At 39.6% G+C, this 24,735-nt stretch overlaps 1 protein-coding gene across 1 annotated transcript in view; it reads left to right on the top strand.

The window, feature by feature from the left end:
- The first annotated feature begins 2,795 nt into the window (after positions 1 to 2,795).
- Positions 2,796 to 24,735, top strand: part of pappa2 (pappalysin 2) — a 58,237-nt gene continuing 36,297 nt past the window's right edge. Inside the window, exons 1-8 of the mRNA XM_017718430.2 lie at positions 2,796 to 4,212; positions 6,582 to 7,644; positions 14,129 to 14,277; positions 17,301 to 17,594; positions 18,271 to 18,463; positions 18,736 to 18,857; positions 22,518 to 22,700; positions 23,735 to 24,038. Of these exons, the coding sequence (XP_017573919.1) occupies positions 3,336 to 4,212; positions 6,582 to 7,644; positions 14,129 to 14,277; positions 17,301 to 17,594; positions 18,271 to 18,463; positions 18,736 to 18,857; positions 22,518 to 22,700; positions 23,735 to 24,038 (3,185 nt within the window). The 5' untranslated portion in view covers positions 2,796 to 3,335. The remainder of the gene's footprint in view (positions 4,213 to 6,581; positions 7,645 to 14,128; positions 14,278 to 17,300; positions 17,595 to 18,270; positions 18,464 to 18,735; positions 18,858 to 22,517; positions 22,701 to 23,734; positions 24,039 to 24,735) is intronic.

Raw genomic sequence — 24,735 nt, 5'->3', positions numbered from 1 at the left:
TCACTGTACAAAACAGTGGTTTCTGCGTCCTGCATTGAACTGGGATGAACATGACTGTACTTGACTGAAAATGAGAAAGTGTCATTTTTGCTAATGCACAGGTTCATTTTTGTAATTTAGTGCAAAATATGCATTATGGCATTAGGACGTTAGGTTTATTGTAAAGTTTTATCCTTTGTACTTTGCCACACAATAACTACTCCGGAAGCAGAATTCACTAGCTAGCATAAACCAGTCCTGGTGAGACTCAAAACAGCTACTGCCGAATAAAAACATGCATCAGTTTGATGCATAGGTTCTAAATGTCTGGACTTGATGGGTAAGGTATAATCTGATTCAGATGGATATTTAATTTTTTATGATCAACCATTATCCTCAACAATTATGCTGAATCTGATAGCAATAGGATATTTATATATTTCCTGGTGAAGGACCCTGCTAAAATATATTCCATGATTAATCTGAGGGGAGGGGGGGAGTCACTTCATGAACTCTGTCCCCTCGACTGCCTCACACAACGTATTCTTCTGTGATCCATCCCTTTTGTTCATCTAATGTATGGGCACTTCCAGCAGGGAGAGAAGTGCAATCAGTGAGACACTGTGACACAGCAGAATGGCCTGTCAACTACAAACGTTGCATATATTAGTGGCAGCATTGGCCATAAGAGGATGAGTCTCATTTGTGCTGCTTATTAAAGACCTCTTCCATAGAACAGATACACTGAAACAGGCTTATACAGTAAAATCATGGCATATAATGTAACTTTTAAGCTGATGGTGACCATGCAGTTTTAATGCCATTGTAAAGCTGAAAGCCTGATGTACCAATGTGAAAATGCATTAATCAGAACCTGCAACAGAAATGTAGTAAGCCATATCCAAAAGGATGTAAAACAATAGCTCATTAAATGTTTGAGATAGATCCTCTCCCCAACTGGACTAATAATAAGGGTGAGGAAGATTAAAATGTGTTCTACAAAACTAAAACTGTTCACTTTAATTGCACCTGCAGCATATATGACATTGTTACCATAAAGAGAAACACACAAATAGGATTTAGTAGCATGTATGTCCCTCCCATGCCAATTCCCTGTTCAAATTTGCATACCTTTCTTAACAAGATAATTTTGTTTTAATTATAATATATATCCTTAATTATATACAGTAAGAGCACATCAGAGGCATTTCCTGCACCAATAAATTACAAATTTGGTTATTTACATTTTCTTTTCATCTTTTCATCGTCCCAGGTTCAGTTCTCAGTTTAGATTTAACATGCAAAAATGAACCAAGACTTTGAGTTATGTATGTAATACATGTGTAATGGTCCCAATTCAATGAAAGTCCACCTTAAAACTTAAATGCTGAAGAATTCTTTTAAGAAAACTAGACTGTGGCAGGTCTGCCTAAAATTTTCACGTAAATACAAAATAATAATAAAAAAATATATAATTCATAGATACATACATATATAAGTAAAAATAGCACTGTTCCCCTAACACCTAAAACCAATGAATAAATATAGTCTAATAAATAAAAACTATTTATCTAGATAATGGATAAAGATATGTGTTATTTAATAACTAATGCATAAAAATACTAAATACAAAATTGCATAATACCCACAAAACATTTGTCTAGATGAATCATAAGAGTTTGCAATTTTTTTGGTGGGCAGTGTTTCAGTACATTCGCGGTACTTCTTCCACATGTGGTGCAGGTGTGTGTGTGTGTGTGTGTGTGTGTGTGTGTGTCCTATGTTTAAGTGTGTCCACTACGGTCTTCCCCAGTGGGCGGGTACCGCGTGACGTCACATCACAGCAAACCGATAAAACGTTTAGCGCGTTAGTTTGATCTTCGGAAAAAAATAAATAAATAAAGAACATATTTAAAAGCCCCGATGAAGTGTGCAAAGGGATCGGAGGCACAAGGGGGAACATAAAGCCTGGGAACAAGCAAGGAAAGAGGAGTTTTACGCATAGACCGGTGATCTTTAAAAGAAAAAAAGAATCTTTTCATTTCGCCTCGTTCATCTCACGGTTTCCAGCAGACCGTTCTTCTGCTGTCACGCGCTTCAGAAGACAAACCCTGCGATGACAGAGAGGAGCCGTGTGTCACTGTCAGGTGGTGGACACTGGAAAACCGGCTAATTTGTTTCAAAATTAAGTGGACTTTCCACAGACTTTAGCTATCTGTGCTGTTAAATAAAGAAAAATAAAGAAAGACTCAACAGACGCGCACGTTGGTACTACCACGGACGAACCGACCACGGGCTCAGAGAGGCAAGTGGCGAGACCTCAGATAACCTTCACCAAAGTTTTTATCTAACCTCACAAGCGGTGTTATTAGAATCGAGAGAAACCTGTCAGCCTGCGTGTCCAGTCACATCACTAACACTATGTGGAGTAGTTCGCTTCATGGTATTTAAGGTTAGTGTTGAATGTTACAGCAGCAGGTCACTTTGTTTTCGCGCGCAAATGAGCGTCAACGTTATATTTGTCTTTTCTGTGCCTGTGGAGAAATCGTGCTAACACCACACAGGCTTCTGCAAGACTTGTTTTGTCTCAAGCTGATTAAAGAAGGTGCACAGTGATGTCCCGGTAACAGGAACTGCTCTGTTTTAACTTTAGGCACTGAAAAATATATGGTCGAAAGCAAAGTATATATATATATATATATATATATATATATATATATATATATATATACACACACATACACACACACACACACACACACACACACACACACACACACACACATACACACACACACACACACACACACACACACATATATATATATATATATATATATAACTGGTTTGACTAGTCAATGAGGCGACTAGTTGAAAAGTAAAGTAATCGACTGTACATGGGCTAATCAAGTCGTACAGGCCACATCACTTTCATACACTGGCAATTCCTGTTCCTGTAGTTGTTTTTTTGGGTAACCTGGATGGCGTTGAGAAAGAAAAAGAAATATACAGACAATAATACCGAGTTTATTTTTTTTCTTAACCCGCATTTTACGAATAATAAAGATAAACAATAGGTTTCTCATCGCGGTAATATTAGCGTAACAACGGCCAATAACAGCAGAGCCTCCAGGTTGTATTTACGCCCTAATGTACCTACTTGGTGACAGTAGGTCTTGTGGGAAGTTTTGACTGGTGTTATGTCGGTATGAAGCGTTGTTAGTGCTGCTTTTCATTCATCTTGCTGCTAATTGTCCTTTTGTCTTTGGAAACGACAAAAGAAAAACGTGAGCCAATTCTCAAACTGATCATATCGATCGATTAGTACACGTTGTGTGAGGCTCATAGACGTGAGGATGTTTTTCAGACTACTGACTGTTGTTCTCATAATATTCCACACGTGGCTGCTAAACTCGGTTAAGTCCGACCATATTCAGCGGTATAAGCGGAGTCTGTCTGTGCGGGCGGACAGGTCTCAGGCCGCTTTAGGACAGGAGCAGTGCGGCTCCGTGAGCCGAAGACGATCCTACAGATCCGCGGTCCGACACCACCAACTAGCGGCCTTAACAGGGCGGTACAGCCGGCTGCCGGACCTTCATCACAGGATTGCGAGGTCCTCCTGCTCAGCGGGGTGCAGCCTGGATGGAAGTGATGCCTTTGGACTGCGCGATGGACCTCCTTGGGAGAGCAGCGGTCAAAAAATTCAGGACAAATCAGAACGTGAGCCTGACAAATGGAATGCTGAAGGAAGGCCACGTTTGAGAACAGACAAAATGCTGGACTCTTCTAAACCTGGATCCGCCTCTGCTGAGGCAAGAGCCGTGGCTTGGGATGGCAAAATGTCAACCCAAAGAATCCGAAGGTCGTCCCAGTGGAAAGAAAAGCGGGACCGCTTCTTTTCAGTGAGAAGGATTCCTCGCAGTCCACCAGAAATACGCAGTGAACGAAAGGAGCGTCCAGGTGACGTGACATTTGAGAAGGACATTCACACTTCTGAGGGGAGCAAGGACTACTCGGAGGAGAGGGACGGCCAGGTCGGCCCAGGCACAGAGCCATGGGGGGCAGAGGTCCGAGATGTCCCTCCAAAGTGGATGACGGCCCTGTACTTCAGAGGTCAGAGGGAGCAGCTTAAGGTGAACCCCACAGCGGATGTGGAACTCCCGCACTCTAGGTTCACCTTGGAACTGTGGATCAAGCCAGAGGGAGGTCAGAACAATCCAGCCATTATAGCAGGTTGGTATTTGTATCACAGTTCAGACTCATTCATTTATGTGGTACAGATGAGCTTTTCACATCTATGCAACTGTAAATAGTGCTTTGGTGGCATCACTGTAAAGAAACAGCATTTAGATGTCATAATTGCTTGAGAAAATGTTATCACTTTAAACTTCTAAACCACTAAAAATCCAGATGGTCAGAGGCAAGAAAAAACTTTTCAATGGAGATTGCGTTTTGTTCTGTGACATGAAAAAGACATAAGAATCTGATCAGAATTTCAGTTGCAAATCTGTGCTTTAAGTTACTTTATGTATCGCCTCACCCACTGGGATGTCACATTGAATGTACACACCAGTGAGTCATTCTAGGTCCGCTTTCTTGGGGGCTATGGAGAGATTATGTTGAGTAAGTGTGATCGGGGGAAATCTAATTTTGATGTGCGAGTGACAAGGGAAGCTCTGGGTGGGGTGCTCCAGAGGCAAGTGGCCACCACCTGCTGTTTGTCTCTTAGGGGTTTTCTTCAATTCCACGTGTAGAAGGTGCTTTCCCAGACAGCTCTGGGTTTTGATTAATGCGGTGTGTATGATCCAGACACTATGCTCATGTTGACAGATAGCTGCTGTCCAGCTCCAACCAGAATTACTTGATTTATTTGAAGCATTGATTTTTTTGTGCACCTATTGCTACCGCCACAAATAAATAAATAAATAAATAAATAAATAAAGTCTTCTTGAAACATAGCCCAGGAACATAGCAGAATGTGCTGGAGTCCTCTGGGGAGCATTTATAATCAGGTAAAAGTGCCTTTGGTATGGCTGCTGAAGAGGTTCAATGTGGAAAAGATTATATCTGGAAGAGCTTCTGAAAGGAAACAAAAGAGAAGGCCAGAATTCTGCAGTTGTAGCCAGGATTCTATGGTTGTTGTCTGCTGAGGAGATGCCAGTGAGAATGTTTTGGAGGAGGAGACATTTAGCCATATACTGACAAATGCCTGCTATCTGTTAGAAACCTAAAAATTGAACTTTGTATATAAATATCCATGTTTCATTCCTGTACAATTTTCTTACACTTGTCTGTATTGTGCCTTGTGTTTACTGTAGTAATTGTGTGACTTTCTTAAGTTAACTGTCAAGTGTTTTTATGATATAGTGTATTCACCAGCCACTTTATTTGAAATTCCTCCCTTACAGATCCACCTTCTGTCATCCATTTTTAGTGCATAATTTATGATTCATCAGTGGTCAGTTTCTGACCACAGAACTGATCTTGGCTGGGTTTTTTTGGGCAGTGGACTGCTAAACCAAGCAGTGATGCGATACACTTGTACCAGCGCCACCCAGACTACCATTTTAGTGTCATTGCTGTGTTGAGAATGGTCCACCAGTCAAGGTAGATGGCAGCGACAAATTGGGCATCAGCATGAGGCTCAATGATCTTACTGGTAAACTACAGGATTATTGGTTATTTTGTTTGTGACCCTTATTCCCAGCTTAAGGCCATTGCGCGTTTTTGCTTTTCACTCCTACAGAAACAGGCCATACCTTGGAGCAATTTACTTTTAGAAATATTTAATGTTGGTTAATTAGCAACATATATGTAACATCTTTAAAGTAAATTTGGGTTTGTTTGCTCAGATTCAAGCACTATTGTTCTTATGCAAAGCTGTTTTTGAATGGGCACTAAGAGAGCAGAAATCCCAATAGCAAAATATAGTAAAATATACTTTGCAGATTACTTAACTCAGATCCAGATAACACAGTTGTGTATATTTAATTCATAGTATATACAAATATAATGTTGCTGACACATTTGGATATTATCGCCATCAATTCCTTTCATTTTTAATCTTTTTATAGAATTTGAAAATGCTAGCTGTGCTTTGCGACTCGGTACATTAATTGCCATTTGAAGATTTTTCCATTTTGGAGATAGCTTCAATATAGTAAACATAGCCCATCCACAGAGGGACAGACAGAAATATACACACATAGAAGATTACACTGCCCGAGTCTCGGCTTCTGAGTGAATGAAATGTTTCGGCTTGTATCTGGCCCATGTCCTGTGGGATAATTTGTTTAAAATTGCCCATTTTTCTTTTTCCAGTATTCAGGGAGCAAGGCGTCTGTGTGTTCATGTGTGTGTGTGCACATGTGGGGAGGGTGAAGGGGTTTCCTGACCTTTCTCTGTCCTTCTCTTGGAACATCTGGCTGCCAGATGTGACTGCTTCTTTTGAAAAGCAGCTGGGAATACCGGTGGCTTTGTTTAATGGGAATGACTTAAACTCTTCAACTCTTTTGGGTAATTCCAATTACAAAAGCTCAGCCACCTGATTAGTATTCACGTGTGCTATCTTGTTGTGTTTCCGTTCCTTTTTTTTTCAAAAGGTGTGTTTGACAACTGCTCCCATGCACACAGTGAGAGAGGGTGGTCTGTTGGAGTCCGGACAATTGAGCCCACAGGGAGAAAGGATGGCAGGTTTTTCTTTGCCCTCCGCACGGACCGTGCACTCAAATCCACAACTCTCACAGGGCACCAGTTCTACCAGCCCAATGTCTGGACTCATTTGGTAGCTAGATATGATGGCCACCGGATGGCACTGTTCATAGATGGCTCAAAGATTGCAGAGAGTAGACAGCAGTCAGGTGACTTATATAGCCCCTTCATCAAGAATTGTCGTGTGCTTTTGCTCGGAGGGGATCAGTCAAATGCAGGCCGTGGTTTTCGGGGTTACATAGGAGGTGTTATTTTGTGGAATCATGCGAGGGCTCGGGAGGAGCTGTTTAAAAGCTTCATTAAACACTCTGAAAACCAGCGCCCCCTCTTGGCCCTATGGGCTGACTTTTCTGATGTGAAGCAGCAATGGATACCATACAAAGACCACCATCATCCAACCATTGTGGCCTTTCCTGCCCCTGAGCAGGAGTTGGTGTCCCCTTTCCAGCCTCCACCTTGTGGGCTGACCACTTGCGACAATCCAGATGTTGTCCTCAGCTATGACCAGCATAGGCAGCTGCGGGCTCACAAACGGCTGCGCTACCGTGTGGTGAATATTTGCGCTGATGACGGCAGCCATCCCACCATCTCACAGCAGCAGATCCAGCAGCAGCACAAGGCCTTGGAAGAAGCTTTCAAGCCATACAACCTGACACTGGAGCTCAGTGTGCTCACAGTACACAACTCCTCACTACAGCGTCGCTTCATCCTCAGCAACTGCCACATTGCGAAAGTGGGCAATCGCCACTGTGACCACGAGTGTGACCACCCGGTAACAGGCCATGATGGAGGCGACTGCCTGCGTCTAGGAACATGCTACAACTGGATGAGGGGCGATGGTGTCTGTAATCCCGAGTGCAATGGTATCCATTATGACTATGATGATGGAGACTGCTGCGATCCACAGGTCACTGATGTCACAAAGACCTGCTTTGATCCTGAGTCTCCTGAGAGGTGAGTTATTTTAATGTTTTAGGTGACTTCTGCTGCAGTGCAGGGACATCCTTGATTCACTGAGACTTTGTGGAGAGTCCAATTCTCCTACTGGAGAGTAGGAGTTCAGCAAAGTTTGGTAATTTCCCAGCTCACACACACCTGATTCAATTAAGTTTCCAGTTTTAGCAGGTGTGTTTGAGCAGAGAAATCACCAAACTGTGCTGAACTCCTACTCTCCAGTAGGAGAATTGGACTCTCCACAAAGTCTCAGTGAATCAAGGCAGTAATTCCTGCCTTGTTACATTTTAGCAGATATTTAATTCATTAGAAGAATATAATGAATACATTTGAAACTTTCTCTCCTTTCCTCAAATTCTATTGCAGTGCCACTATCTGCTCAGGGGGTTTAAACAGTAAAGTAAAATGCAAACATTAAATGAGCCTGTTAACCTTTTTTGTATCCCAGCAGTGATAAGGATGCTGGTTTATTGTATCTTTAGGGAAAAAGTGAACAAAAACATAAAGGGATTCATCAAGAGAGTACATCATATTCATGTAAAAGATAACCACGAAAGAAGTTTTAGGATTCTCCGCATGGACCTGCAAATGCTTAGGGTTAAGAGTAAAGCAAAATTGATGTGCCTGTTAGGTGTTCTCACAACAGTATCAGGGAAAAGGAAATCAACTTCTCTTATTGTGAAATCATGTTCCCTTCTTATTTTTGTAACTGTCAGAACACTTTGTATTACACAACAAGCAAAGCATACAAATTTGAAACTCTGGAACTTTTTAAAAAGCATGCAAAACTTGGATGTGGGCAGAGGCCAAAGTATACACTTAATATGGCTAAACAACAAAACCAGAAGTCTCAGCTCTGTTCATTGTGACAGGCAGACTGATTTGGCCTGTATACAGCACTTCTGATGTCTTGCCATGATGTCTGTCTCTTTTTTCGAGAGTGCACATGTAGGTAGAAATGCTTAAGCTGTTATATATAAGAAAAAGGCTGTATTGTAATTTGATGGATTCTACAGAAGAGCTATCCGAGAAATGCACTGTGGGGATGTTTTGAGCCTAGTTTATAAAGTACACATATAAAATACCAAAAGCTATACAGTATAAAATACAGTATATGTGTTTTTAGTCTATATCTAAGGAGACCAAAAGACAGATCATGTGCAAGGTTAACCTTAATAACTCTGTTTGATTCTTGTTTGTTTCCTGAATGTTTTTGCTAATGGTGAATGTAAATGTCCTCACACCAGAGCTTCTCAATTGCATATTAGAATTAAACGTCTCTCTGTGTAGCATGTCACCATCAATGTGAGACTATTGCATAGGTGCACTGTGGGAAATTGCAGTGCCAGACTCACTGTGCCACTGGGACTTGTGTGTGTTGTGCAGCCAGCTGTTGAGGTTTTATGGTCTCAAGAGAACCTGTGGTGAAGCGGTCTGTTTCTGAAGCTGCCTATCTTCTCCTGCAGATTCCCTGCTGAGATTAATGGGGCTCTAATGATTCACTTGGATGGTGGTCTGAAACACATTTTGAGTTGGTTGTTGCTTGTTTTGCACTGAGACCCTTTGAAAGATCACAACAGCAGGTCTTTAGCTCACTCTTGTCTTTGAAACAAAGAAGAGAGGGGGGTAGACTGAGAGAGCGAGAGAAGGGTAGAAAAGGTAAAGGGGTTCACACTGCTGGTAAGTAAATAACCAAGCAAAAAAGTAAGTAAATAACTATATACTTACAACCTCTAGTTTAAGAGCCTTGTTTATAACAACAATAGAATAAAAGTATTAAAATATATTAAAAAAAAATGAGAGGATAATACTCAGCCTCACTGATTCAATTTCTACGTAATACAGGAATGTGTAGCATTATCCTTTCAAGTCTCAGCTCCATTCAGTGGCAGTGGTACTATTATATGTGAATTGTCAATAAATTGGGATGTCAATAGCCTTTGTTAATAGACTTTCCTGACCAGGTCGGAACAGTGCATCGGCAAGGAGAATTAATGCAGGGTTGACATTTTGATGGCAATTGTATAGTGTGCTTTTTTTATGCAGAGGTCTGCGATTTTACTGTCGTGCCGGGTGAGTTATAGTCCAGGTTTCTGCAGCTGCGCTGCACGGTGTGACCTTGTGCCAATGGCTGTCACTACACAAATTTGTTGTTCAAGGAGAGGGAAAGAGCATATGGGAACCACCAGGTGCATTTTGGCAAACTTCGGACATGGAACAAGAAGAAAGCAAGGGCATTTTCATCTGAACATTTAAGCCATGAGAACTGAACAGTCTGACAACTCTTCAGATTGATTTTGCAGTTATTAACATTGATAGATGGGGCAATTTCTATTGATTGATTAGGTATTGATTTCATTATTCATGATGGTCCAAGGTACATTTACTAAGCCATTTCCAGATTTCAACCTTAATGGCCTACGGCTTGTATTGTTTCAGTTTTATCAACAGCAGTTCCACTAAATACGTCCTGTCCACCATGAAGATGACATTATTCTCATAGTGAGTAGAATGACTAAAATTTTACCATTTTAAATGGTCTTTTACCATTTGCAGAAAGCTATTGCTGAAATAGTGGTTATGGCATACCTCAAATTCTTCTGTAAAAACTCCTGTAATTTCATGTTGGTTATGATAACACTATGTAAACACTTTTTGATCTTCATTTATTGTCTTTGTGTCAGTTGTAGCTTTGCATGGTCAGCGCTACAAGAAACAAAAGTATTTCATGGTGTGATGACTGTGCAGGAAAATCAGCAGCCTGGGATTCACTGAGATGATTAGATTTGTCTGATTGTGTGTAAATGAATTAGGGGTGTATAGAATTGGAGACTTTAACTGTCTGTCAGACTTGACAAACAGCTCTCAGGTGACCACTAATGCCCTTTCAAGAAAGGAACATTTATTTACATAAGATGTCAGCTTGAGGGTTATTCAAAACTAGTCATTGTTTAAGTTGATCAAAATATTATTTATGTTGGATCACTGTTTGGCCTTGAAATGGTTAGGACTGAAAAAAAATCATAGTTACTTGTAAGGCTCATGGCATTTTGAATAAGCTAATTATACAAGTTGCTCAAATGCCAAAAAGCAAAGCAAACATTTGCACTCATATACGTACAACCTAATTACAAACCAGAAAAGTTTGGGCAGCATGTAAAATGCAGATAAAATCAGAATAATGATTTATAAATCTACTTTGACCTGTATTTGAACGCAAACAGAACCAAGACATGTATTGTTTATATAATGTAGATATGCAATGTTTTACCTAATCAGCCTTACTTATAAAAGTTGCAACAGGGAAATTTAAGACGAAGAACATTGCGAAATGTTCAAAAAACATCTTAAATTGGTGATGTCATCATGGTTAGGCTTAAAAGGAGCATCCAGGAAAAGCTTAGTCCATTATGAGCAGGGATAAGTTGAGGCTCACAACTTTGCCAAAAATGCATCAAATTCAAAAATCAGTTTAAAAATAACATTTTTTAGTGAGCAATTGCAAGGACTTCAGGTATTTCGTAACTATATGGTCTGATGAGACAGCCTTTAAAATTGTTTTTAGAAATAATGGACATCATGTTCTCTGGGCCAAAGAAGGAAATACCATACAGATATTGCCAGCATAAAGTGCAAAACCCAAGGTCTGTCATGGTATGGGTGGTATTAATGGGTAACTTGCACATCTGTGAAGGCATCATTAATGCTGAACATGTTTTAAGAAATGTATTCTGCCTTCTAGATGACATCTTTTTCAGGGATGTCAATGCTGTTATTCAACATGATATTGCTAAACCACATAGTAAAACAGAATGACTGCTTAATCAAAGAATGTAGGCGCTGCGCTGCACCAGCCTGCCTGCAGTCCAGACCTGTCTTCCTTTGAGAATGTTCAAAACACAACAGTGAAGGTCCCCAGTAAATTGTTAAGTGTCGTTAAAAGGAAGGTGATGTAACACAGAGGTAACATGCTCCTGTCCCAACTTTTTTGGCATGTGTTGCAGACATCAAATTTGAAAAGAGTCTGTATTTACAAAAACTAGTTCATTTCAGGAGGTGTAAGAAATGTTGCTGTTTTCGATTTAATACAGGTCAAACAGAATTTATGAATAATTTAATACTGCTTTCTGTTTTATTAGCATTTCACATTTTGTTCCAAATTGTTGGGAACTGAGTTTTAATGATAGTTATTACATGCTGGTATCTCAAAAAAATAAATAAATCCACACTGACCAGGTGAATTTCCCACATTGACCCAAATTCCTGCAAACTGATCTGTTCTATTTAAAAACATTAAGTTATGAAAAGGTACAAGTATGTCCCTTTGCCCCAGGAAAAAATGTATTTATGGTATAGAACTGAATCTTTGAAAACGTAACTGAATTGTTTAGGGTTTGGGGATTGGCTTTAAACTAACAGCACCATATCAAACATCCCCTGGAAGTTAATGACACCTTCATGTAATCTACTGTTTACTAGCAACATAACACACTGGAATCCAAACAAGCTTCATGCAAGCAAAATGTCAAACGATTGTCCAAAAAACAGTATTGCGACCAAAATACGAAACTACCTCATTCTTTGTGTGATCTAGACTGTCAAAAGATCTAGTGTCTAGCTACTTTAACCTTATTTTAATATTTAGATACTTAGCTACCTTCACAATGAATGGCTGGTAGCAATGTAGTATTAATCTACTAATCAGTATTAGTCATTCTCTTACATGAGTCCCATTAAGTAACATGCTTAAATATTGTGAACCATTTAAACCAAACACACTGATGGAAATTTTCAAACATAAACCCATGAATTGTTAAATATTAATTACACTAAATAGACATCCAAATGCGAATCACCACTTTTTTCTTGGCTAGTTCCACATTCCAAACACACCACGGGCTGACAGTTGTTACCATGGAGACTAGGTGACCCTGGCGGACCCTGCTGCAGTATGACTTTCTACTGGCTGAATGGGCTGTGTGCTGGACTTGCACAGATTTTAGAACAGAGTAAAACAACTTTACGTGGTTTTACTATAAAAATAGCTGCCTGTATTTTTGAGATTTGAATCTGAACACCATTTTGACAGATTTTTGCTTTCGTTTAGTGTTTTCCATCCCTGCATGTTGGTAATAAACTACTTCGCTTCCTATTTTGAAAGCTGCAATTGCAAACATGCATGCAGTCGAGAGATGCTGTTGCCATGAATCTCCTCTCTTTCAATGATGCTTTGCACCTTGTCGTCACAGAAAAGTGATTTTTTTGAGTGCTAATAGCTCCCCCTTGTGGAGAGTATTTGGATTGCTGAACTTCCATTGTTACAGGAGACGGTCGGTAGCAGTGTACGGGAATAAAACATTAGTGGTTATTATTGTGTAACATTAGTTGGCAAGCTGTTTAAAGTCAATTTTACAGAACTGGGAAGCATGTAATGTTGCAGTCAAGGTGATAACCACCTGTAGGTTCATTCCCATGCTCTTACAAGTTTTTTCCTTCTTTGGTTTTGGTTCCTCTCAAAGTTTTTGCCTTTCTGTTCTTAGGGGGTTTTTCCTGCTACTGTTGCCTTCAGCTTACTTACTAATCTGTATTGCTGTTTTATTATAGTGATAAAATTGATTCATAGCTTGCGTCAGTGTGGCACTATTGTTGTTTAGGGAAAGTTTGTAGATAGAATGCTGGTGAAGAGCAGTGACCTGACTTTAGGTCAGAATGACTCAAAACATAAATGTAGTGCTTTGTCCAGAACATACTTGGAGAATTTAATTCCTGATTTTCTAAGTAATCATTTCACAAATGTGAAATGTTAAATCATTTGAACTATTTTGCTACATTGGCACCATATCAGACATTTGGGGAACTGCAGCACTCCAAATGACTGGCCCAATGTTTGCTTATTTAATAAGTCTGGATGTAAGAAGGACTACATTCGGTCCAGTCAAAGATGGAATGGATCCAAGAAACAGTAGGTGTTTCAGCTAATGGGCTAGACCCTTTGGCATGTTACAAAAGGCCATTAAGGCTCAGACCTTTTCAAACCACCAGGCCAGTGATAGGAGGTGCAAAAGCTTTCCAGCTATGAAAGCAAAGGAGAAAAAATGACATGTGACATATTTCAGTGTAAAAACAAGTTAGCTTCACACTTCAAAGCTCCTCTTGGTAATTTATCACAGCTGGGAGTGGAGGAAGAGAGCAATTGTGGTTTCATGCATCCCCACCAATTCAAACAATTAGATTTTGTAAGCAAGCAGCCTTTTGAGCAGAAGTGCCTATCACACAAGGTGATTTTTATGTTGGTATCTGTTAATAATTGTCAGAGAAAAGGCAAAAAATATATGTAGGTATGTGGTTTTAGCATGTCAGATTATTTCCTGCAAAATGCTTTCTAAGAACTCTCCCAGTTAGGTTTTGCATGTGTGTTGTTACAATGCTTATAGTATGTATTTATTTCAGTATCTTTGGCTATAACTGAATCTCTCTGCTGCAGGGCTTACCTGAGTGTGAAAGAACTCAAGGAGCTGCTTCACCTGAACACTTCAGACATACTCAACGTGTTCTTTGCCAACAACTCTGCTCGGGAGGAGCTTGCTGGGGCTGCCACATGGCCCTGGGCCAAGGAGGCCCTTACACATCAAGGTGAGAAGCAGGCACTCCCGACTCTTGTCTACAATCTTAAACATTAAGCAAAATCAAAAATTTCAAATTTTTTTCTTTAACTGATAAGTCCTGGGTTTGGGAATTCCTAAGCCAGATCCAGATTGATTCATTTTACTTCTTTAACCTCCAACCTCCTGTTTTTTGACCCCATGCAATATGCTTTTTAACTTCTATTACCATTTCCCCTCAAGGCCGCAAATGCATACATCACCAACAGCATACTTTCTTTTCCTCTCTATTCCCCTTCAAACACTTTGTTCTCTCTCATCCTTCTTGTTCTCAGGACTTGCATTTATGAGATTAATCCCAGGCATTAAAGGAAATGCATAGATTTCCCCTACAGATTGTCCTTAATCATTTTGGTCTTTACCCAGAAAAGTGCAGGAAAGAGACGAAAAAGATCCCGACAACAAACAAACAAAAACAAAAGAAGGGTGCTGCCCTGTTGCTGTCTCCATTCACCTGCCAGCTGATTTTATGGTACTCACTGTTGCTATGTTTTGGAGCTCATTAAAGCAGACTGGGCCTTTTAGGTCCAGCTTCTCTAAAATGGAGATTTCTCTCAAGCGGGAAGTCTTCTTATGTAAGCCCACCTCCCAACAATTTGAGGTGCATGATCAGACAGTTTTAGCTTGGCCTCTCCACTTATGGCTTTAGTTAATGAGATTAGTTTGGCAGCCGGTTGAAATTAGGATCTTTTAAAAATGGTGCTTGCAGTATTAATTAATAACAACCTTCTCCTTGTTTAATTGGACTAGTAAATCTCTTTTTATATGCGGGTGATCTTTGTGATTAAAGTTCGCTGAAATTAACAAAAGGAGCAAATGTTTTAGATCTAGTGCTATGTTCAAAGTTGTCTTGGGTGTATCAGTAAATTTTAACTTCTAGGCTCCTTTCTGTGAGTCCACACTTCAATTTCTCGGTGTACCTACCTTAATGTTAATTTCATAGTTAAATAATTTAGTGTAGTTTCTGAATAATAAGCCTACCATTTAAGGGGTTAATAATAGAAACAGCTACTAAAGGGAAAAATAATGAGACTAGCAGGCATGTTGTGATGCCCCAGGAGGCTATGCGCATCTCCTTGCACATTTATTCATCCTGGGGTTGGTGTGCATTCCACATATGTGCAATATTTCCTTTTTCAGGAGGAGAAAAGAGCTGAACCTACAGACCCTTCCTCTCGACCCAGCTTCCAGTAGCTGTCTGACATACTGCAAATCTGCTTCCCTCTGTGCTCTCTCTCTCACACACACACACACACACACACACCCTTCTAAATGTTCACTTGAGTAGGTCACATTAGTGGGGTAGAGAAAGCCCACTCCCAAAGAAAATGGATGATTTATGCTCCACTGTGCAGGATAAGAGCAGTAAACTGCCATTCATGCCACATCTCAGGCCACTGGCAGTAATGATCAGTAACCAGAAAAAGGTTTTGTAGCTTCAATAGCTTGGCTTTAACCTGCTAACAAAAAAAATCCTGGTTGATGCTGCATAAGATATTTTGTGAAGCGCCTGGAAGAAACATCTTTAAGGGTCCTTAAATGAAAAGACTTTAAAACAAAGTTTATATGTATGTTTTTACTGATAAACAGTAGTGAATAGGTCTACTAACATGGTCCAAACTGAAGGCTAACTTTATGAGTGTTGTACAGTGAGGCGGAGCTATTTTATAATGGAGAAGGGGGGATGAATAATAGTGAGAGAATGTCACACAACCAAGCATGAGATTTGTGTTAGGGTTAGCTTGGATTGTGAACTTGTATTGTGAGGTTTTCAGAGGTGGTCCCATACTCCACTGAGTAAGGTGGCGTAGGTTTGTGATTGACTGTGCTCTTTGGAATGCCAATTGTGTGCATATACATGTGTGTGTTGTACTGTTACGTCTCCATGCTCATTATACCTATAATCTCCCCTATTTTGATTTACTCTAGTGTCAGAAATAGTACTAAAGGAACCCAAAATAAAGGCAAAAAAATGCAGTGTTTGTCCGTGGAGTGCTTTGTGGACATACGCAAAGGTTAAAGAGCGAGATTAGGTTCTCATAAATTGGTGGACTGAGGTTTATGGTGCAGGTTTTGGAACTATTCTTTTTTGAATGCAGATAAATCACCAAATTGTTCGTGAAGAACTTGATGTCCAATTTCTGGGGACAAAGTCGAGTAAATGCCCCAAACAGTTTAAGTGAAATCAGACCGTGGCAACGCTGCACTGATCTGCCCGTGTAGCTGCAAATGATGTGTGTCTGTCGGACATGTCTGACCAAAGTCGGTCCCACTGGAACATTATTCTATAAAACATGGGGATTTTTTAAATAAGAGAGGCTCTTTTCTCAAATTGTGGGGATACCATGCACCCAGATGGGTTTTCTGTGGTTACACTGATTCCAGATTTGTAGCGAGGTCCTCCAAAAGGGGTTTTACATGTTCATGCAAACCAAGTCCTGGTTTTTAATTAGTCAACAAATAACTTGTGGGATTTCAAAGACTTAATAACCAGACATAATAATGCCTTCAATTCTACATAAATAGCTTGAAAGAAATTATGCAAATGATTTTGGAGAATTAAACAAAAAATATTTAAAATGGACAATTTTTTGTGGTTAAAAAGTGGTTATAAAAATGTCATATCTTTTAAGCTTTTCTATCACATTTTGCTTATAAAATACATAGCCAGTATGCTATTATGTAGGAAGCCAAATGCATTGTAACCTTCCTTTGCTTTGGTATAACACACACATTACTGAAGAGCTTGGTTCTACTTGGTCACCTATGACAATGCTTAGTGACATCTCATATTGTAGGATTGCATGAGGTACTCGTGTCAATAAAGATTTCATTATCAATTTCATGATGTTAAATGCCCACTTATTTTAAAGTTCCCAGAACCTGTTTAAATGCCAACTTGTTTAGACTCTATGTAGTTAGATAAGTGATTGCATACTTTTCTTTTTAATTAGCATTAATATGTATTCATTAATCTTTATATAACCTTTCAAGGTGGAATGATACTGAACCCATCCTACTTCGGCACTGTTGGACACAGCAACACCATGATCCATGAAATGGGTCATATTTTTGGTCTGTACCATGTCTTCAAGGGGGTGAGTGAAAGGGAATCATGTGATGATCCATGTCAGGAAACTATAGCGTCCATGGAGACAGGAGATTTCTGTGCTGACACAGCCCCAACCCCGAAGTCTAAAGCCTGCAGAGACCCTGACCCGGTCAATGACACCTGTGGATTGACCCACTATCATGGTACACCCTACAAAAACTATATGAGCTATACAGGTAAATCTTTTAGAACCACTACATATAATATAATTACATATTTAAGATTTGAACATTTTAGTACTTTTACAGTCTCACATCTAAGATAAACATAAATGGACAGAAGTCTTAGACAGCTGTCTTAGGCTATTTTTTGGCTTCAATTTGTTTAAAATTCCAACAATAAAATAATTAGAAATAAATAAATAAATACTACATTGGAATTTTATGTGTGTCAGTCACACTATGTTAAATGTTTGTGTTATGTGAGTTCCCAACCTCTCCTTGAGGAATCCCAGTGTTTACAGTTACCATCCAGTACCTACTTCAGCGAGTCAATCCTTCATTAAATTAAATCAGGTGTGCTGATGATTGAATTTAACAAATCCATGCAATGGCTGGAGTGTACTGAGAGGTCAGGAACCAAACCCGTAATCTTCCAAATTCTTTTCAAATTCCAACTTTTGAAAACAATAAATTATTAGATTTTTTTCATGGCTGCCTAGGACTTGTGCACAGTAATGCAACTGGTTAACAGCTTGAAAATTAAACAAATATTACTTTATGTTGGTCTTATGACAAGAAAGAGAGAGATCAGATTACTAAATGATAAATTTAGACAGTAAATGATTTGTGATTGAGCATTGTGAGTAATCTGGCATCTGAAATAAAAGTTATTGCCCTTTTTTAATTACAGATGACAACTGCACCAACCACTTCACACCACATCAAGTAGCTCGGATGCACTGCTACATCGACCTAGTGTACAAAAATTGGGTTCAAGACAGAAAGCCCACACCTGTTCCACTTGCACCTATGGTGATTGGTCAAGATGCTGACTCTGTCTCCATTCATTGGCTGCATCCAATAAGTGGGCCTCTTATGCAAAGGTAATGTGACAAATTTGTGGAAAGAAATATTATTCATGTAAAACTTTCATGTAGATAGCAGAGAATAATGCTTTGTATCACTGGCTTTAAGTGTATCTCAGAATTCCATCAGCATGTCATTATTAAATTGAGCAGAACAAACTTGTGTTGCCAGAGTGTTGGTTCAGGCAACTGCTGTGAGAATGTCTGTGGAAAAGTCATTGGGTGGCCTTAATTGTTAGTGTCTGTCTTGATATGTGTGTATGCACCTTGTAACATTGCTGTGTGTATAGGGAGGAGGGTGTGAATTGCCAGTTGTGTGATGAACATGGAGTGCTTCATCAGTATGCATTTGAGGCCACTTCCCCTCACACCTGTGACACTAGTGGGTACTGGACTCCAGAAGAAGCTGTGGGTAAGTAGCTATAATCTCAGTACCTTAGCCTGAGTGTAATACAAACTAAGCATCCTTCCAAACCCCTGTTTCATGTCATGCATCTCAAGGGATCCCAAAAATTGAACCCTGACTCACATATGAATTGCATTGCAACTTAGCTTTTGATGTTCAGTATGCAGTCAGCGACTTCAAAAACACTACCAGCTCTTTGATTAATGAGGATACAAAGCCCAGCTGTTTCATTCGGACCACTCTCCTCTTGCTGGCTCACTCATGAGGAGGATCCTCCAGTCTCCTCTAGGCCAGGTGCGTGCAAGTCCCAAGAAGTCTGGAAAAATTTGAAGGATAAATCATTAAATAATAATTGCTAGGATAAAGAACTCTCTTGTCTTTGCCATTGGAAAATAATAGAAATGAGTTCTTGGCATGTCTTCAAGTTTTGGTAATATTGGGCAGCTTCCAGAAATGGTCTGTCATAAAAAAGCTATGTGTATTCTGCATTGTGTTTGAACTTAATTCCTCATGTAACAGATGTTACTGATTATTCCAATCAGGATTCTCTTAGCTGTTGGGGCTGCCCACTTGCTGACATGTCATGGATAAGGCTGTGCTTTGAAACATGGAGGCAGATCTGTGGAAATCCTCAGCCTGTATATGAGTGCCTCAAAAAAACCACACACATATACACACACGCAAAAAAAAACCCACCACCACTAGAGAGGTTAAACGTAAAATCATCCATTTACGGATGGTGGAGAGTGATTTTTGGATTCATTTCTTGTTTGGAAAAACAGATTGATGAGATATAAGACATTAATTTTTGAAGATGAAAAAAAAGAAATGATAACAGAAAATGTTAGAGCATTGCTGAGGTATGGCAAGGGAGATTTAGCAGTGCTGCCTCAGGTCTGTAATAAATTAAATGTAGTCTATTGTTATTGCTTTATTTTTAGATGAACAATAAACCACATGGTGACTACTAAATGTGAATTATTTTGTCAGTCAGTTCATCACCTCAGAAAGGCTTTTAAACTGAAAAGACAGCAGTGTTTGGGTAACGTGAAATAAGGCTTGGGGTAATGCTGTAGTAAGCCATTTTTGATAGCTTCAAAAGAACTAGCACAGTCCAATTCAAATGCTATAAATACATTTCTTTCAGAGGATCTGTTTTTTAGAAGATATACTGCAACTCTTTTTTCTGGCTACCTGTTTTAGCTAGACAGATAGACAGATGCACATATAGATAGATGGATAGATAAATAAATTGACAAATAGATAGGTGTATTTTGTTTATCCTTAGAGGGAAAAATAGATGGTACAGCAGAAAAATTAAACAGATTCTACATAATAAATACAGATATCATTACACATATTATGCATACGTATACATACAGTGCAGACATTTCAGTGCAAAAATGACAAAGTGCAGAACACAAAACACCTAACCAAAGCATGTTTATTTATATATCAGTGTGTAAAGTGTTACAACAACTAGAGAGAAAGACAAAGCACAGGAAAGAGAATCAATAATAAGAAATATGTTTGCCTATAGTTTGGTTATGGTTCCATGCACTTCAGACCGCTGTTGACATTAACTCTCACTTGTTATAAATTATTTTTCGGATTCTTTTCTGTCCCAATTAAGGTGCCAATTCACATAGACAGTACATCCTATAAAGTGTTATTTGTGTGTAAAGAGAGTTCTGTCCACAGCTGCAGAGAGCGGGAGATGGTTGCTAAGAGAAGGAAGGATGACAAGCCCACAGATCTTGCCGCACTGCTTTTCCCGGTGGGGGCATTGCACCACATCTGATACAGCCATTAATTCCAGCCTGCGTGGAGGCTCTCGCTCTGTTTATCTGACCAATTGAGTTTTATGGTTTGCCTTGGCCTGCTGCAGTTTACCCAGCACACATCCACACATGTGAGGCCACGCTGGGTGCAAAGGAGCATGCACCAACTGAAGGCTGTTCTGTGTCTCTCCGTTTGTCTGTCTGCCTGTCTGCTTGTAAAGTTAACTTGTACTCTACAGCTCTGCTGAGAGAGTTGAGCACACTGGCGTACATTTTAGTCAATCAGTGTAATCCAGTCTAGAAATTTTATTTACTGATTGGAAGTGTGTATGTGCTTGCAAGGGTCCAGTACTGGCTACTCTAAGGATTACCCTCTCTCTGTTTCGCCCACTATGCCCCTGCACTTTAGGCCACTGAGGACGTTAACTCCCATTTAGTATAAATTATTTTTCGGATTCCTGTCCGTCCCAATTAAGGCGCCAATTCTTCTCCTTTGCCAAGTTGCACCTGGCCTTGTGGTCGATTGAAGCCTGGGGAAGTGTGCTTCACATCCACTGCCAGGACATGTGGTTTTTCCCAGACTCTCCAGCTCTTCTGTCTTTTTCTCTCCCTCCCTCTTTCTTTCTTGCACTCTCTCAGTTTCTTTTTCTACCTCACCGTCTTTTTCTCTCCAATTCTTGTTTCCATCTCCAAAAACACACGGACATGAAAACCCCTCCCTAGCTCAATGGGCTTAAAGTAATAGAAGACAACTTCAATCAAAATGTTAGTAACGCTTTCCTTAAACCTGTAACATTGTGTGCTATACAAAACACAGTGTTATAATAAGCACTCTTCTTGAGGCTGCAGGTTGAAGATGTTGACATTGTCTGTAATGATATGACAATGACTGATAAATGAATATATGACATTTCTGATAATGTGATACAATTTAGCGTTTTATTATTAAACCTTCCGAGGGACATCAGTAGTGTTGAATAAGAATAAGAGTGTTCCTCTTCAGATAAGCTAATTTTCCGTTGGATGCTGATGAGGAATAGTTCTCTTCTACAATGTGTATTTTCTGCTCAGTGGATGATGTGGAGACATGTTGTTCATCAGAGAAAGATAGTTTCATTGTTTATGGACCTAACAAACATTGGCTAGAGCTTTAGACCCCAGGCCTCATCCTGGAGAGCTGCATTACTGCAGAGATTCATTCCAAACTGTATCCACTAAGCTGCCCCTATCTTAACTCTAATGCTAGGGATTTGAAATGAGATTTATTAGCTGCAGTTGGTGTGGCAAATTATGGTTGAAAGTAGGCTTTGGAGGAAGGTGGCTATCCAGGACCTATGTTGGAGACCACTGAGCTAGAGTAGCTAGTTTTAGTGAGACAGCTGCACAACTGGATCTCTGCCTTTTCAGCCACACGCTCATGCTCAAGTACTAGGGTCTTAGAGTAGCAAAATACAACATAATATAATTTCACACAATACAAGCAAAACTGTCATTTCACTTAATTGTAAATTGGTGTCAAATGGACCTAGGGAGTGCTGCGTTCTTTCTGAAAATTCTGAAAGTTTTTATGTAATATTTTGGCTTACAACACAGCATTTAAGTGTCTTTACCATGAAAGGATTAAAAAAAATGTATAACTTTCTGTGATATAGCTTTTTGGACAGTTCTGACTCTAAAACATCTCATTTCATATCAAATCCCCCTGAGTGATGTTGATAACATCTTAATCATTTAATTATACAGAAGGTAAAAATGGTGTAGTTCCCCATGAAGGATGTATTTAAGAATGCACATCTCAATATTGAGCTACAGTACTACAAAGTTAAATCGGAAGCTCCTAAAATGTAACAAAAATGAAAGAGTGTGTGTGTGTGTGTGTGTGTAGGTGCCCCTGATGTGTACCAGCCTTGTGAGCCTAGCATGCGTTCTTGGAGCCCAGAATTCAGTCTCTATGAGGCCAATATGACTTCTCCATGTCCCCAGACTGAAGGCTGTGTTCTCCAGCTCTATTTTCAGCACCCTGTGGTTCCAGACACTCTAACTGTGTGGATCACCTACATCTCTACCAGTGAGTACCGTACCTACCAGACAGCTAGCAAGAGAAAGGAATCTGAATAGCCAGTGAAGGGATGCATACTCAGAATATGCTTCGGTTTTATGAATCACTCAGTCTGTGTTTACGTGTATTCACCGTGTATTTGAATGCTGCTGCTACACCTACACCAAAATGCCACAGCAAAATAATGCATGACTCATTTTCCTTGAATTTCCAGTTTGCTCTATCAGTTTATGTAGCAGTATAATTGATTCATGTTATTTAAACCAGCAACTGATTTTTCACTTATGAATTAAGAATGATCCTATTAAAGAGCAAATAACTTTACTGTTATTGTAACTTTATCTAACATATTGTAAATGTGCAAGTGTGTTTCATGTGTTTATTTAGCCCACACATTGAGTGCATATACATACACTCAATAATCCAATCATAATCAGATTTCTGCAGTTATCTGATTATTCAAATGGTCATGTAAATACCAAACTCCAGTCTAGAAATCCTTTTTTTTCTCAGTGCATGTATACTCATGCGCATGTGCGAGAGCAGACTGTGGATGTTGCGAGAAGGCCGCAACATTATGTGTACGTCCCTTCTTCTACAAGTCTATTGGCTGGTCCGATTAGCCGATTACTGCCTGACTTGTGTAGACCCGGAGTTTCCCATTATCTGATTACTCAAGTGAATGTAAATGTGTTGATCAGATTACTAACAAATTCTGATTTTCTGTAGTTATTGGATTATTAAATGCATGTACATGCACTCATTGTTTGACAAAGGCTAATAAAAATGGCCATCTAGCAATTCGGTACATCCCTTGTCCAATTTCCTATGCTGTTTTTTCATTTTTTTTCTGTAAAGTTACCATTTCAGTAGATACAAGTTTTTTGTTGTGAGGTGATAATATTCTTAATTGTTCTATTTGCTTCTATCCTTCACCGGTGTCCTCACACCACTGGGCATTATCATATGGATCAGTTGTGTAATGTAACTCATTTTCCATGGAACATTGGTTTCTTATTTGAGTTCCCTCTCCTTGCCCACAGACAGCCAGGCTATATCAAATCTAGAGTTCATCCTGGAGACAGGCGAGTCTGTTCATGCTGGCCCTCAGCAGGCCTTCTGCGATGTGCCTCTGACTCTGCGTGTCAACATCAACAAGAAAGTGAAAGGCATTAAAATTTGTACATTTGACAAGAAGCTGGAGATTGACGCTGCATTGCTCACTTCACGGCCCCAGAACCCCCTCTGCTTCAGCTGCCGCATGCTCTTGTACCGTGTGCTTCGAGAGCCGCCCATCAGAGAGGACTGGGACCCGGTTATACTCAAACAAACCACATACACTGACAGGTATGAGTTTCATGTAAAATGTGACTATGTTTGTCCACAATACTTTGTTTTTAATGAGGTAAGTCAGGTGCATATAGCTAGCCAGACCTGCACATCATGTGGCCTGTATTATGTTTTCACCAGTTTATCATTTCAAAAGCCACCAATAGAAGTGCTTATTTTGGCTCCTTAAAATTATCATTGTTTTCAGTGACAGGAATTTTTCATTCATGCCCATGATGTGTATTGTCTGCTGAAAGCTCATGAGGACCCGAAGACACAAAGTAGTCTTCTTTCTAACTTTAATATAACATGGTGACATATTTGGCAGGTTTTCCTAGTTTTTGTTCAGATTTAAAGTGTAGAAACAGCAGGAATCAGTACCTCTAATTTCTCTGAAAGCATGAACTTCTGTTAGTTCCTGTTTGAGTCAGCATATTGTTCTCTTTAATGTAATAAGTGACAACGAGCAAGAAAGAATATTTTATTGCTCTGGAATGGAAAACATCAGAATAATTCAAATAATGTTAGAATATGAATAATAGCTGTTATAACCTCTTTTTGTTATTATTCATTATTGTCACTTAGCATGCCAATTAATTAATCTCCCAGTGCTCCTCAGTTTGCGTCACATTGTCATATGCTTGTCTGAGTATAAAGATGTCAACAGGGTCTTGGTTTATTTCTCCTCGAGTGCTTGCAATAGGTCAAAATGTTC

Source organism: Pygocentrus nattereri, chromosome 2 (genome assembly GCF_015220715.1).
Source record: "Pygocentrus nattereri isolate fPygNat1 chromosome 2, fPygNat1.pri, whole genome shotgun sequence".
Classification (NCBI taxonomy): domain Eukaryota; kingdom Metazoa; phylum Chordata; class Actinopteri; order Characiformes; family Serrasalmidae; genus Pygocentrus; species Pygocentrus nattereri.
The sequence above is the reverse complement of the archived record's forward strand: the minus strand, read 5'-3'. Positions and strand labels throughout refer to the sequence as shown.